The sequence below is a fragment of the Oppia nitens genome, unplaced genomic scaffold (genome assembly GCF_028296485.1).
Source record: "Oppia nitens isolate AA-2021 unplaced genomic scaffold, nextdenovo-longstitch-racon4-pilon3 scaffold32_pilon_pilon_pilon, whole genome shotgun sequence".
Taxonomy (NCBI): domain Eukaryota; kingdom Metazoa; phylum Arthropoda; class Arachnida; order Sarcoptiformes; family Oppiidae; genus Oppia; species Oppia nitens.
Window position 1 is genome coordinate 512467 of NW_026533213.1, and position 15812 is coordinate 528278.

General features: G+C 22.1%; 4 protein-coding genes across 4 annotated transcripts; 2 read left to right on the forward strand and 2 right to left on the reverse strand.

Moving 5' to 3' along the window:
- Nucleotides 1-837: 837 nt before the first annotated feature.
- LOC128956698 (plasminogen-like) lies at nucleotides 838-4651 on the reverse strand. The gene is made up of 5 exons (XM_054302413.1): nucleotides 4614-4651; nucleotides 2923-3122; nucleotides 2362-2444; nucleotides 1477-1767; nucleotides 838-1053 (listed from the first exon to the last, which is right to left on the reverse strand). Exons 1-5 carry the CDS (start codon nucleotides 4649-4651, stop codon nucleotides 838-840), a joined length of 828 nt encoding a protein of 275 aa, XP_054158388.1.
- Nucleotides 4652-5092: 441 nt separating this feature from the next.
- On the forward strand, nucleotides 5093-5626 carry LOC128956699 (beta-1,4-mannosyltransferase egh-like). The gene has a single exon (XM_054302414.1). The coding sequence runs from the start codon at nucleotides 5093-5095 to the stop codon at nucleotides 5624-5626; it is 534 nt and encodes a 177-aa protein (XP_054158389.1).
- Nucleotides 5627-8082: 2456 nt separating this feature from the next.
- Nucleotides 8083-9231, forward strand: LOC128956701 (histone-lysine N-methyltransferase SETMAR-like). The gene has a single exon (XM_054302415.1). The coding sequence runs from the start codon at nucleotides 8155-8157 to the stop codon at nucleotides 9229-9231; it is 1077 nt and encodes a 358-aa protein (XP_054158390.1). The 5' UTR covers nucleotides 8083-8154.
- Nucleotides 9232-9755: 524 nt separating this feature from the next.
- Nucleotides 9756-15758, reverse strand: LOC128956702 (serine beta-lactamase-like protein LACTB, mitochondrial). The gene is made up of 5 exons (XM_054302416.1): nucleotides 15730-15758; nucleotides 10411-11282; nucleotides 10236-10319; nucleotides 9923-10107; nucleotides 9756-9776 (listed from the first exon to the last, which is right to left on the reverse strand). Exons 1-5 carry the CDS (start codon nucleotides 15756-15758, stop codon nucleotides 9756-9758), a joined length of 1191 nt encoding a protein of 396 aa, XP_054158391.1.
- Nucleotides 15759-15812: the final 54 nt, after the last annotated feature.

Below are 15812 nucleotides of genomic sequence, written 5' to 3' on the forward strand. Positions count from 1 at the left end.
ATATCTTATAAATAGTTTTGTTGTTGTTGTTGAAAATCTGCTAATTTAAAATTAAAAATATTTATTTTATTATTATAAATATTTATAATAATTGAAAAATTATTTAAAAAATATAATAATTAATAACCAAATAGATTTTTATAATTTTTTTTATATAATTACAACTAATAAATAATCTACATTTTAATAGTTAATATTTTTATTATTGCAGATTTTATTATATATACTGTATATAAACTATAATTTTAGATTAATAATAAAAAATAACTGTTATGTTTAACTTAAACTTAGTATCACTTGATTTACAACAATTATTTTACCGTTAATTTGTGTTTTTCGGTATAGAGTTTAGTATAAGTTCATTAGTACTGTTGCACTGGTAGTCCAGGACATACCCAGTGCTTCCCGTAATGGCTTAAAAGTTAGGTACAATTACAAACACTAGTAGTGTCCACACCAAACAAACAAAAATCAATACCATATAATTGTTGCTATAAATTAATGTTAAAACTTTTAACTTAACTTTTAAACTTTAAATAATTTTACTAAAAATATATACATTTAAAATTAATTTTGTTTTATAGCATAATAAATTTATATAAAATAATAATAATAATAATAATAATATTATTATTATTATTATTAATTATAATAATAATAATATATAAAATATATTACAAAATATTATTTTATTAAACATATGTTAGTTTGCAAAAAGTTTAGTTAGTATTTTTTTAAACAGTATTAAAAAACAAACATTTTTTTAGATTTAAAAAATATGACAAATAATGAAAATATTATTTAAAAAACAATTGAATCAATTAATAATTATTATATTTAGTTAGTATTGCTTAAAACAGTTTCAACAATCCATTCAATAAATTTTGATACACGTATAAAAACCATTTTTGTATTGGGATCGGGATTATGACAATAACCGATCGCTTTATTTCCAACTGAACTGCTAATCACACCGATAAGTACGGCCCGATTCTGACCATCACTACTATCGCTATCTAAAACATTTTGAATCAATGGTCCGCCAGAATCGCCCTAATTATTGTTAGTTTAAAAAATAAATTAAATTAAATTAATTATTAACAACTGATATATTTAATAAAATAGATATTTTTTTAAAAAAAATTTGCTATTATATAAATTTATATATATATATATATATCTTGCAATATGATTTTTAAAGTTATTTTAACGTTTTTTCTTATTTTTAATCAATAATTAGATTTGTATAAATTTTAAAAACAAAAACACTAAAATAGTTTTAATTAAAATTAAAATTTTATAAAACTTAAAAAAATGTCGACGCCCTCGGCGCCGAAATTTTAGGGGAGGGGCATTTCTACTCGTTTTTCACATTTGGTCAGAATGTCTGGGGGGTAAATCCCAAAATCTCGATCTTAGGGGGTATTTTGGCCTTACCCCCTACCCCACTTACTTAACCCTGATATATATATATACCTTGCAAGTAGCCATTCCTCCATTATTCGGATATCTAAAGGCTATGATCCGAGCGCCAAATATATCAGTAATATTGCCAAATGTTTTCATTAACTTTAACCAACCCGTTCTCAATGGTCCCGGATTACTGACTCCCCGATCAATGTAACCAAAACCAGCAAACAGTGCCAACTCGTCATCGATGTTAACAATGTTTTTGTCGGTCAAACAAATACTGTTTACCGTATAATACCCGGCCGTATGTGTGATAGGTATATGTGAATCCAATTTTAGTAATGCAATATCCAAATACTGATTAAGTGATTAATTAATTAGATATATATATAAATTATTTGTTTAATGTTTAATATATCTATAGACAGTTATTTGATTAAATAATTATAAAATAAAGAATTTGTTTTTTTAAATATATAAGTGGTAATTCACATATTACGTTCGCACATGAGAACTTAATATGTGAACAGCCCCTAAATAAATTTTGTTATATTTTTAAAAATTTATTTCTATAAGATAAGTTTTTTTTTGTTTATTTTAATAATATTTAGTATTTAACAAAAATATAATTATTTAGTTAATTTTTTTTTTAGTTAGTTAGATTGACATTATAATACATTGGTTTATATTGGATATATATATTTACTGTATATAAATTTATAAAAAAAATATAAACCAATGTATTATAATGTCAATCTAAACTAACTAAACAAAAATTTTTTTAATTAAATACCAGTTAATATATATTTTTGTTAAATTATTATACATTATTAATGTAAAAAGTATTTTGCTTTACATACTTTAGAAAAACTAATATAAATTTATTTATTAAAATCTTTTCTATATATATATATATATATATATATATATATATATATACTGAATGTATACCTTTTTGAGTTTATCCGTATATAATGGATGTCTGAACCATTGATTTACACCATATATATGACTCTTATCATTGCTATCCTGAACTGTACGCACAGTTAGTGTGTGACCGGAACTTAAAATCAAAATAATATATATATATATATTACTTAATAATAATTATTACTTAAATTAAAGACTAATTCAATTAATTAATTTAATTTAATTTAATATAATTATATTAATAAAGAAAACTAAAGTTATAATCTTTAAAAAAACTATATTTACAAATAAATTAATAAGTTATTAAATTAGTTTCTATATTTAAGTAATTATTTATTTATTTTATTAATTTTTTTTTGATATTAATATTAATAGCATATCATACTGTATACAATGCGCTGCTGTTATAATCCAATTGGTGTTTAGTATAACTCCAGTACAATATACCCTATAAAATATTAAATAAGTTTTTTATAAATAATTTATTTAATTATTAAATCTATTTATATTAATAAACTATTAAATTGCAAACCATTCTAATGGAATAAATCCTAGAAAATAATATGTAGAATAGATATATACAATCCATGGCCACTCTCCCGGTTGAGCTAACCGTCCGTTTTGTACACTTGTAGTCACATTTGATGACCACTTGAAACAGTTTTTTGTAGTCAACAGTGACTGCCGTCCGATACCACACGTGTCGAGCGTTACGTTCGGATAGTGTTTGATCTGTGAGTGAATGCAAACACTGAACGACACCAATACTGATGACAACAATACTATTAATAATAAAAATAATTATAAATAATATTCATATTAGAAATGTATTGTAAATTTATTTTATAAGCTTTTAGTCATTTAAAAAATCATTATAAAATATTAACAAACATAAGTTTAGCAAAATTTTCATTATGATATCCTATAATATTTAGATATATTTCAATTCTATTCTAATAAAAGTTATTAATACATTACATTAAAATTCTATTATTTAATTTAATATAATTTAATTAAAAAGTTTATAATAATGTTTAAACAAATAGTTTTAAGTTTCTTTAGTGATAATTAATATTTAAAAAATATTTACATTATTGTATTGGATTACAAATTTTATAAAAATATTTTTATTACTTTTTTATGTTTTTATAAATATTAAATAAAATTAAATTATTTGTAAGTCTTAACAAATATCAAATATCAAAGCATCTATTGATTTATTTCTAATTATTAATTATAAAAATATATATCATATTAACTAAAGTTATTAGCATAAGCTTTGATTGCTTTAAATCTTCTTAATATTAATTAATATTGAAAATTTAATACTAAAGTTATTGTACTATAAAAATATTTAATTTAAATATTCCTTAATTATAATAAATTATAATATTATATATGAATTTTTAAATGAATTTGAATAACTTTCAATAAAATTATTTTAAAATAATAACTATAAAATAATAATGTTAACTATAGATTAAATATACAATTTATTTACTGTAATATATATATATAGTAATATAAAAATATAAAAACTAAACTAATTTTAAGTAAATTATTATGCATTGTTTAAAAATAAATTGATTATGCATTTTATATGTATGTATTAATAATTTGTTGTTTTTGTTGTAGTATTTGTTATTTAAAAACAATTTTCACGAACTCCTGAAAGAAGTAAGTATCTGAATTCTATATGTCTTTCCGTCCGTCCGCATTTAATTAAATTTTGATTTCAGATTTGGATTAGGTATCAAAAATAAGGTAAGGGGATCAGCATTAAAATTTTGATATCTCTTCAGGAACATAGAAAAAATGGCGGCCAAAGTAAAAAAAATTTAGGAAAAAAGTATAGATTTGAATAAAGCATCGTAAAAAGCATAGGTAATCAGAATTAAAATTTTGTTATCTTATTAGGAAAATAGCGACCAAAGTAAAAGAAAAATAGGTAAAAATTTTAACGTTAAATATTGTATAGAGCATAAAAAATAAGATAATAAATCAGCCACATTTTTCAAAAAATAAAATGGCGGTAAAAGTATAAAAAATTAAATATAAGTTAATGTATGATTTTCTAAGATTTATATTATTAATATAGAAGTAATTCAGTATTTTTTTAAAAATGAGTATTTATAAATTTTAATACTGAATCATTTAAAACTTCACATGAATAGTTGAGTTTATTTTGTCATACTGAAACATTTGATATCCTACATGACTATATTTGAGTTTATTTTGTCATACTGAATCATTTACACATGATTAAAGTTTACTTTGGATAAGGAGTTAGTATGGAAATGCTTTCTAGCATTCTCAACTGGTATTATATAAATTTTTAATTATTTGTTTTTTTATTTTTTTTGTTAATAATAATAATAATCTAATTAATTTGTTATATGTTATACATTTTAATATCTCTATAGCAATATTATAATTATAGTAAATTATTTTTATAGCAATTATATAATTTTTTAACCTACAAATTTTAAAACACTAATAAAACTTAAAATCAATGAAATAACAAAAAAACTGTATGTCATTATTTATGTTAAATGAAATAAAACTTTAATTATATTATTAATATATCGTATAAAAAATTGCAGATTTTAATGAAACTAAATAAATATATAAATTGTTTAAAATTTATTTATATTAAAATTATTATATTTTATAAACAAAAAAAATAAATTGTTAACTGTTTAGACAACTAAAATAGATATACAGTTTAGCTTAAAAAAATACTGTCCATATTATGTATGAGCTATCGTCAAATGTTAAGCACAGTTTGCACTGTATTTTAGTGTTGTTAACAATCATTGGCTATGAGTTGTCGTATTATAAAAATCCTAATATTACTGACAAATCGGTCAGTAATTTGTTTGCCGATTATGACCACTGGACAGCATTGGCTATATTTATCTATAATTTATTAGATATAGTTATATCAGTGCCAAACACTTTTTTAAACATTTTTGGTTTAGTTTTGTACAATGCTTTCCGATCAGAGATTAAGATTAAAGCGTTGAAAAATATTCAGAAAAACATACCATTTCTATGCATACGTGTTGTCACGCGTGGAGATTATCCACAATTGGTCCGCAAGAATGTCGATCGCAATATGAAAACATGTTTATCGTCAGGTCTTAGAGATTTTATTATCGAAGTGGTCAATGATCGGACCATTGGTCTCAAAACGAGTACAAAAATACGTGAATTGGTTGTACCCGACGGCTACCGAACAAAAAGCGGCGCTCTTTTTAAGACCAGAGCTTTGCAATATTGTTAGGACGACGGGATCAATACATTGCAGGACAACGACTGGATCGTACACTTGGATGAGGAAACAGTTATCACAAAATACTCGGTTAACGGTATTATAAATTTAAATTATAACTTAAAATTTAAGTGGCAATTATTTTATTTTTTTTTTTGTTATTAGCAATAAATTTACTAAAAATTTTTCAACTGAAAACTATCTAGATTAATTTATTACTATTTTAAAATTAAACATTTTATAAAATATATTATATTATTATCATTATTTTAAAAAATTTATTTTGTCTTATAACAATAATATATTAATTATAAATACGATATTTGTAATAATTTATATAATTATAAGAAAAACATTAATTAATGTTTGACCATATTTGAACTTTTAATTATACTAATATATTTAATTTTAGTAATAAAATAATTTAAATTCAAATAAAATTTGCATTTTAACTACCGGTAATGTATTATTATTATAATCATTAATATGAATTTAGTAATAAATATTAAATACTAGTTTTTTATACAATTTTTATTAATTTATATAATGTTTTTAAAATTGAATTTACAAATAAAACATTTTGAAAACAGTTTAATAATATTACAAATTAATACTAAATATCTAATAAAATACTATTATTACTATTTGTAACATTAAGTAATTTAGTGATATTAATGTTTTTTTTTAAATAATATTGTTGTTAATTATAATTAATTAAATTTTAGAAAAACTTTTCTTTTTGGTAAAGTATTAGTATTAATATTATTAGTATCACTATTACTATCATTAGTATTAATAGTACTGTTATTATTATCATTTAAATTATTAACATTAATAATAATATTATTAGTAGTATTAATATTATTTATCTCTAACTTAGGCCCAACGCGTATTTGTTGTGCACATATATTAACTGAATAATTATTATAGATATTTGTTAATAATTTTATTAAAATTAATAAACTTTTATTGGATAACTTGTAAACAGTAAATCCAGACCATAGACTAATAATACTACCAAATAATACCATATATTCAATAAAATATTGTTTTGGTGTTTGTGTGAACACAAATGTGGGATCCGGTGAATAAAATAATTCAATCCATGTTTGGTTGATATTCAAATCTGAATAGGATTTGTATTTATTAATTGATAGATATGTTTGTCGACAATATTGCCTATATTTACAATATTTGCTACAATTGGGTATAGTTTTATCAAATTCTAAATCAGTGTTATTAGAAAACATTATATTTTGATAATTAACATCATCTGAATATACTAATTGAAATGATGGATATAAATGAAATTTGTCGACCAAATAGTTAATTATACATTCAGTTATACATTGTGTTTGATAAATAATTATGTTATTATCAACCATATTATCAAATATACAGTTTGACGGATACGGTGCTGGTAGCAAATTGATCTCGGTCAATTTATACAATAAAATTGTATAACCCTTATTAATAACATCCATAGTGTCAATAGTAAATGGATAGTAAACCTGGTGTTGTCGTGGATGACTTAATACTAGAAAATTGTTGGTCCAGGGCATAATTTCAATGCTAAGCAAGCTTGTCATAGCGCTTAAATTATCATGTTGATTTTCAATTAAATATTTATCATCATTATCACTGCTATAACTATTATTATTATTGTAATTTTTAATTTGTGAAAATAATGTTATACAAAAATAATTGCCATCAATTGAATATCTAATATCAGCAATTTGTTGACAATCAATAGTATTATTATTATTATTATTATTAGTAAAATATTTAGTTTTTAATACAGTGCATACAATTTTCTGGATGTTCAACATTTCAAATTGTTCACCAATTGTTTTTTTATCAAACACTGTATTATTATTATTATTAATTTTATATGAATTATTTAGAAAATTTTGTTTATCCGCACAAATGGTTATTCCCGGCAATGATAGACTCGGTTTGCGTTCATAATTAACATTAGTTATTGTTTCGTATGATAGATACAGTTGTGTAATATATCCTAAATGAATAAAACAGCCAATCGATGAAATTATTATAATTACAATTTTAGTTTTATCAATTGTTGCCATTTTTAAATATACTGTATATATATATATATATATAAAGTACTGTATTATTGATATGAAATATAATTTTTTAAAAATTAATCAAGTATTTGAAATTAAGTATTGTATGTATTTTACTTTTATACAACTATATAAATATACTGACTATTATTGTTTTTTTTAAATTATTATTATAAACAATTTTTTACGATTATTGATTTAAAGATAATTGTATTGATTGCTAATGTCTATTAAATGTCTAATACTTAGTATAATTAATATTATTTCTAGTTAACATAATTTTATTCATATAAATACTGTATATGATATATTACTGTGGCTAAAAAATTTCGAGACAAACAGAAATATCAAACTTTACGTAATATCTGTACGGCCCCTGTCTTTGTTGACAAATTGATTTGAAGTCTAATCAGTTGTAAATATATTTGTTTTCATTTGTGACCAACTGTTTTTGTGATGTCTTCAGAGATGAAAGTGGTAGAGGGCTTGTCATCAAGAGATCCACATATTCGTAATGTCATGCTTTACGAATATCGTCGCGGATCAACTGCATCAGAGACACTGAAGAATATCAATGAAGTGTATCCAAATGCTGTGTCAAGAAGTAGGGTATACGAGTGGTTTCAGCGATTTAACTCTGGAGACTATTCTTTGGAAGACAAAGAAAGATCGGGTGCGCCACCAAAGGTTGATAACGATGTCCTCAGTTACCTGATAGAGGAAGACCCGAAGATGAGTACCAGAGAGATTGGTCAACTATTTGAGGTCAATCACCAAACAATTATCAATCACTTGGGATTGATTGGGAAGAGATATTTGGCAGGTGTTTGGGTGCCTCATGAGCTGACACCCGCACAAAAGGCTCAACGGGTTACCATTTGCCAATCACTGCTTTCTCGTAACCGAAGAGAACCGTTTCTTCATCGAATTGTCACTGGTGATGAAAAATGGGTACTATATGTTAATGTGACACTGAAAGGCCAATGGCGAAGTATAGGACAAGCACCAATTCCGACTGTAAGACCCGATATTCATCAGCGGAAGGTTATGCTATGTATTTGGTGGTGTACTAAAGGTGTCGCCCATTGGGAACTGTTGGACATTGGCCAAACATTAGATAGTATAGTCTATTGTCGACAACTCGAAGATTTACAGACATCTTTACTTCGAAAATACAGAAATTTGGTTAAAAGAAGTGGTGTTATGTTCCATCAGGATAATGCTAGACCACATGTTTCTAATATCACCCGCCAAAAGTTGGAAACACTTGAATGGGAAGTTATGCCACACCCACCGTATAGCCCAGATATCGCACCGTCTGACTACCATTTGTTCCGGTCTTTGCAGCACTTCTTGGACGGCAAACGTTTCAATAACAAAGAGTCGGTAGAAACTGCCATCAATGACTATTTGGCCAATAAAGACGAAGACTTCTTCAGCAGAGGTATCAATCAGTTACCAATCAGATGGCAGAAGATTATCGAAAAAGAAGGCGAATATTTGATCAATCAAGACTTTGACATAGATGAATAAAATGATTTTTAAAAATTGTACATGTTTGTCTCGAAATTTTTTAGCCAGAGTAATATATATATATACAGTATATATATATATATATATATATATATATATAAAAAAAATAATATTCATTAAATCTATTTATAATAAAATTTGTTGTTTTCAAACTATAATTATTCATTTAAATAATATATTAATAATTATGCTAATTGTTTTATTTTTGTTATTATAGTTCATGACATCGTAAAAAAATTATAATTATAGTCATAAAAAATTATTTATAAATAAAAAAAACAATATTATTTCAATTAATTTTGTTATACATTTATTGATTAACCTAAATTTAATTATTATAAACTTGTTTATCAAAAATAATAAATTTCAGTAAAAAACATAATAACAACTAAATAATAATAAAACTAAGAAATAATATATTTAGTATAAATTATTGATTTTATTATTTTATATATATTTAATCAGTTAAATATATAAACTTTTTTTTAATAGTTTTATTAGTAAATATGTAATTATTTTTATAATTATATGTTTACTAATTTGTCCTAAATTATCATTAAATGTACAAAAATATTTATAATTAATTGTATAAATAATTATTAATTTAAATAATAATATCATATGATTTTAACAACAATCTTATAGTTTATTAAACATTATTTTTTAAATAAAAATTTTTGAAATTTTTGGCCACATTTGTTATAAATTCATTCAATTCAAGTACAGCACCGCCTTTATTGGTAAACACTGTGCCGACAATGTATTCATTGGGAAACAGTGTTAACTGTGTTGAAGTACCGGGAAGTCCACCTGAGTGTCCGACAACCAGTTTGTATGGATAGCTTGAATTCATATTGTAAACTGTCCATTGTTTTCCTAATAATAATAATAATTGAAAAATAAATCAACAAAAAAATATTGATTTAATAAATATATTTTATAAAAAACATTTGTATTATAAAAATAAATATATTCAAAAAAAATAATAATTTAGTTTTAGTTACCGTAATCTGAATTATATTTAGGTTTAATTATGTCAAGTGTTTCGGGTTTCCATAACTCTTTGATTGTCGATTGGCTTATAATTGCTAAAAATTAATATACAGTATATTATATATTAAATATAATTAAGTTTATTAATAATAATTATAATATTTTTTCGTAATAATTGTTACATACATTGATCAGTTCCGTGATAGGCATCAATCATTGTGTTGCCAAACCTTAACATATCGGTAACAGTTGATAGTATACCACCTGATGGCCACCAGCCCTCATAGCTAACCATATCATCAATTAGATCGCTATTTTGTAAAACTGATGGCTTATTGGGTACTGAAGAGTAATATCTGGGTCTATGTTTGACTAGATTTTCATGCTTTTCAATGACAGTTGAATTCATACCGATTTTAGCAAACAGTTTCTGCATTTCATCGACAAAATTAGTTTTTAGTATTGACTCTATGATAGCACCGACCACTTGAATACCATAATTAGAGTATTTATAATCAGTTCCCGGTTTAAAAAGTAACGGTTCGTTGTTAAACAAACTAATCATTTGTGTAACGTTTGTTGACTTAAAAAATTTACTAAAATCTTTGGTAATGTCCGTTATGTGTAGGCCAGCCATATGTGACATCAGTAGTCTAAGTGTTAGCTTATATTCAGTGCCATTGTATCGGTGAATAGGAAACAAACTGAGCGGCAAATAGTCGTTAATAGGTTTGTCCAAATCGACCAATTTTTTATCAATTAGTTGACCCACTAGTACTGATGTAACCGGTTTACTAATACTACACAATCGCCACGGGCTGTCCACATGTGTGGGCACATTGTTTTCAATGTCCGACAAACCGAAACTATCGGACCAAACAGTTTTGCCTTTAATACTGAACGCTACTATAGCTCCGGGAATAGTTTTATTGGCCATAATTGTCAGCAGCTGTTTGCGGGCATCACTGATCACATCATTAATATTTGTATAATTTTTGTCGACATCAAAGTGTTGCCAATTTAGTGGACTAATACTATTGAAATTTTCAAACAGACCGCTACATATTAGTGATATTGAAATATTAATTAATATTATTAATAATAATTTTGAAAACATTTTATTTAAAAAAAAAATATTTTTATTTAAAACTTAAGTTAATTATATTTTATTTTAACTTATGTTACTATAGTTTATATACTATTATTTTTTCTAAAAATATATAAATTAATCTTGTTAAGATAATATTTTTTTATTAATTATTAACTTTATAATCTTATCACATGTATATACTTGACATTTATACTAAAGTACTAATTATCATTAATAATATTATTACTTAATATATAGATATTTATAATGTTAAATCTTGATAATTATTTTCGTATTTTAAATTAATTTTTTATTGTATAATCAATTTTTAAATAAAGTTTAGTGATATACTGAATGTACTGACTATTTTATTTTGTATTCAATTATTTTTTAATAGTTATTATAATTTTAGCCATATATAATATATACTGAATATTAGAAAAATAAAATTCAATATAATACCCTATATTTATAAATGCAATATAATAATTTTTATTAATAATATGCAAAACAATTATGTTAATTATTTTTTAGTTGTTAATTGTATTTATGATATCAAAACATTTACTATAATTATAATTATTTATATAATTATATTTATTAATATACATGTAAAAAACAATTAATTATTTTTATAATATTTTTATTAAATATTTAGTGATATTTATTAAAATGATAATTAACAATTATAACATTAAAAACAAAACAATTTTATATAAAACAAAAGTATTGATTGATTAATATTATTTTTTTTTTATTGAATGAAATTTGCCATAAAGTTTACATTCATGTTATATACGGCCCATTATTTTGCTAAATAGACAAACAAATTATTTAATAAATTATTTATAAGAATAACTATTTAATATATTTAACAATAAAATTTATATATATATTAAGTTTAATAATAAGTTATTTTATTAACTAAATTACATTAATTAAATGCGAGCACAACTTTTCTTTTTGCAAAACTATTATTATTATTATTAGTAATAGTATTAATATTATTATTATTATTTAAATTATTATTATCATTGTTATTAATATTACTATTATTATCATCATTGACATCATTGACATTATTAACATTAACAATAGTATTATTATTAATTTTATTTAACTCTATGATGGGTTCAATATGTATTTGATGGCACAGGTAGATTTTATTAATATGAATATTAGTCAATGATTTTATAACAAATATTAATATTTTATTAGATAACTTGTAAACAGTAAATCCAGACCATAGACTAATAATACTACCAATTAATACAAGATATTCAATAAAATAAAATTTTGGTATTTGTGTGAAAACAAATGTCGGTTCCGGTGAATAATATAAGTTAATCACTGGTTTTTTAGATAATATATATGAAAATGTTTTATATTTATTAATTGAAAAATAGGTTTGTCTACAATATTGCCAATACTTACAATTCATACTACAATTGGCTTCAATTAAATCATATGTTGTGTTTTGATATATAGAAAACATTATATTATTAAAATTGATTTCATCTTTATATACTAATAGATAATCTGGATAAATTTTTAATTTATCAACAAAATATTGTACTATACACTTATTTATGCATTGTGTTTGATAAATATTTATATTACGATTATTATTATTATTATTATTATCAATACAATTTGATGAATACGGTGCTGGTAGCAAATTGATCTCGGTCAGTTTATACATTAAACATATTAAACCTTTATGATTGATATCCATATAATCGATAGTATATGGATAATAGATTTGTTCATATCGTGAATGTGTTAATAGTATCAAAGTGTCGGAAACGGGAATATTTATTAGGCTTAACAATGTTGTCGTAGCGCTTAGATTATCACGATTTGCAATCAAATATTTATCATTTTTCCCAACATTAGTAGTACTACTACTACTACTAGTAGTAGTAGTATTATTATTATTATTATTATTATTATCATAAATATCATTGATTGATAATTGTGAAAACAATGTCATACATAAATGTTTACCATCTAATGAATATCTAATATCGGAAATTTGTTTGCAATCAATATATAATGTATTCAAATAACTAATAAAATATCTAGTATTCAATACTTTGCATTTAATATTTTCAATTTCAAACATTTTCCATTGTTCACCAATTGTTTTATTTTCAAACAATAACTCATTATTATTATTATTTGATTTAATTTTATAATCACTACTCAAAAAATTTAGTTTATCCGTACAAATGGTTAAACCCGGTAATGATATACTGTGTTTGCGTTCAAAATTAACATTAGTTGTTGTTTCATAGGATAGATACAGTTGTGTTATATTTGATAAATGTATTATACAACCAATTGATGTCAACAATATTATTGCTATTTTACTTTTATCAATTGCCATTTTAATATATATATATGATAAAATATACTGTATAATTATTAATTTTTTGTTTGTTTGTTGATTTTATAAATAATATAAATATTGTAATTTACTATAAATACAATAATAATAAAATATAATAACACTATGCTTTTTTTTAACACAATAATATTTATTTAATTGTAATAAATTAAATATTAAATATTTAGAATTTACAATATTTTTTTTTAAAAAAATATTAAATACAAAACTTATATATTAAATATAATAATGTTTGCTATTATTAGTATTATTATTATAAAAAATAATTGTTTTAATATTGACTTAATAGCTAATACATATAATACTAAATTTTTTAACTTTTCTATTTGAGCTTAAATTATTTTATTTTTAAAAATATTATTCATTAACAATAATATATTTTAATGCATTTTAATAATTTACAAAAAATAATAAATCTAATTTATTAATTATTTTAATTGAATTTATGCATAATTATGTTAATAGCAATAGTTGTTATACTGGCTATAATAAGCAATTATTAGGAAATATATTTATATAATTCTAGAAATTAATAATAATAGTGGAAAAAAACTAATCTATTTTATAACGATTACGTTTTGATATACATTTAGTAATTGATTGTACTGTATATTACTAATTAATTATTTTACTTTTAAAATGATAATTATCACTAAACAACATTAATAACAAACATGATTATGTACTATAATTAGTGATCACATCATCAAAAAAATTTTTTCAATAATTTTAAATGTCATAAAAGTGATGTAAATTTTGTGCAATAATTTTATTTAAAAAATTTCTAACTGACCTTTACTTTGAATAATATTAAAATATTAATTTTTTCTTTGTTTGAAAACATTTTTGTAACTAAAAATTAATACTATTAATTTTTTTTATTATATATATTTATTAAGTTTATTTTCAAAATTTATAACATTTATAACAAAAATTTATATATATATATATATAATATAAATAGATATAATAATAGTGATTGCTATTATTTTTTTTAATAAGTGAAGTTTTTTTTAAAAAAAAAATTTAATCGTAAATTGTGCATGCTGTATACTATCAATAATTTTATTAACAAAATAATAAGCAAACAGATAAACTATTAAATGATTTTTTTTTTGAAAAATATTTAATTATAAATAATTTTATTTATTAATTTATTTTAATTAAATGCGTTCATAACTTTTCTTTTTGCTATTAAAGTTTTATTATTATTATTATTAATATTTCTATTATTATTGTTGACATTATTATAATTAACAATAATATTGTGTAACTCTATTTTGGGTTCAATATGTATGTTTGGACACAAATTGATTGTATTATTATAAATATTACAAAATAATTTTATAAAAATTAATAATGTATTTTTTGATAAGTTATAAACAGTAAATCCAGACCATAGACTAATAATACTACCAATTAATACAAGATATTCAATAAAATATAATTTTGCTGTTTGTGTGAACACAAATGTCGGTTCCGGTGAATATAGTAAAGCAATTGTAGTTTTATTGATATCAATATATAAATCGGTTATATATTTATTAATTGTTAGATAGGTTTGACTACATTGTTGCCAATATTTGCATTGTTTGCTACAATTGGGTGCAATTTTATCAATTAATGTATAGTTTTCGTAATAGGAAAACCATGAATTATAATAATTTATATCATCTGTATAAACTAATTGATATTCAGGATATAAATTAAAATTTTTAATCATATAATTTTTAATACACTCATCCAGGCATTGATATTGATTTAAATTATTATTTTTATTATTATTATTATTATTATTATTATTATTATTATTATTATCAGCAATACATTTTGATGGATACGGAGCAGGTAGTAAATTGATCTCGGTCAATTTATACATTAGACTAGTATAACCATTATTCTGGGCAACAATAAAGTCCATAATAAATGGATAGGAAATTTTTTGATGGCGTGGGTGTGTTAATATTACAAATTTATTGCAATGGGCCATAACCGTTAGACTAACCAATATGGTTCCAGCATTAAACTGATCATTGTGATTAGCAATTAGATATTTATCATCATCATTACTATTACTATTACTAAGAT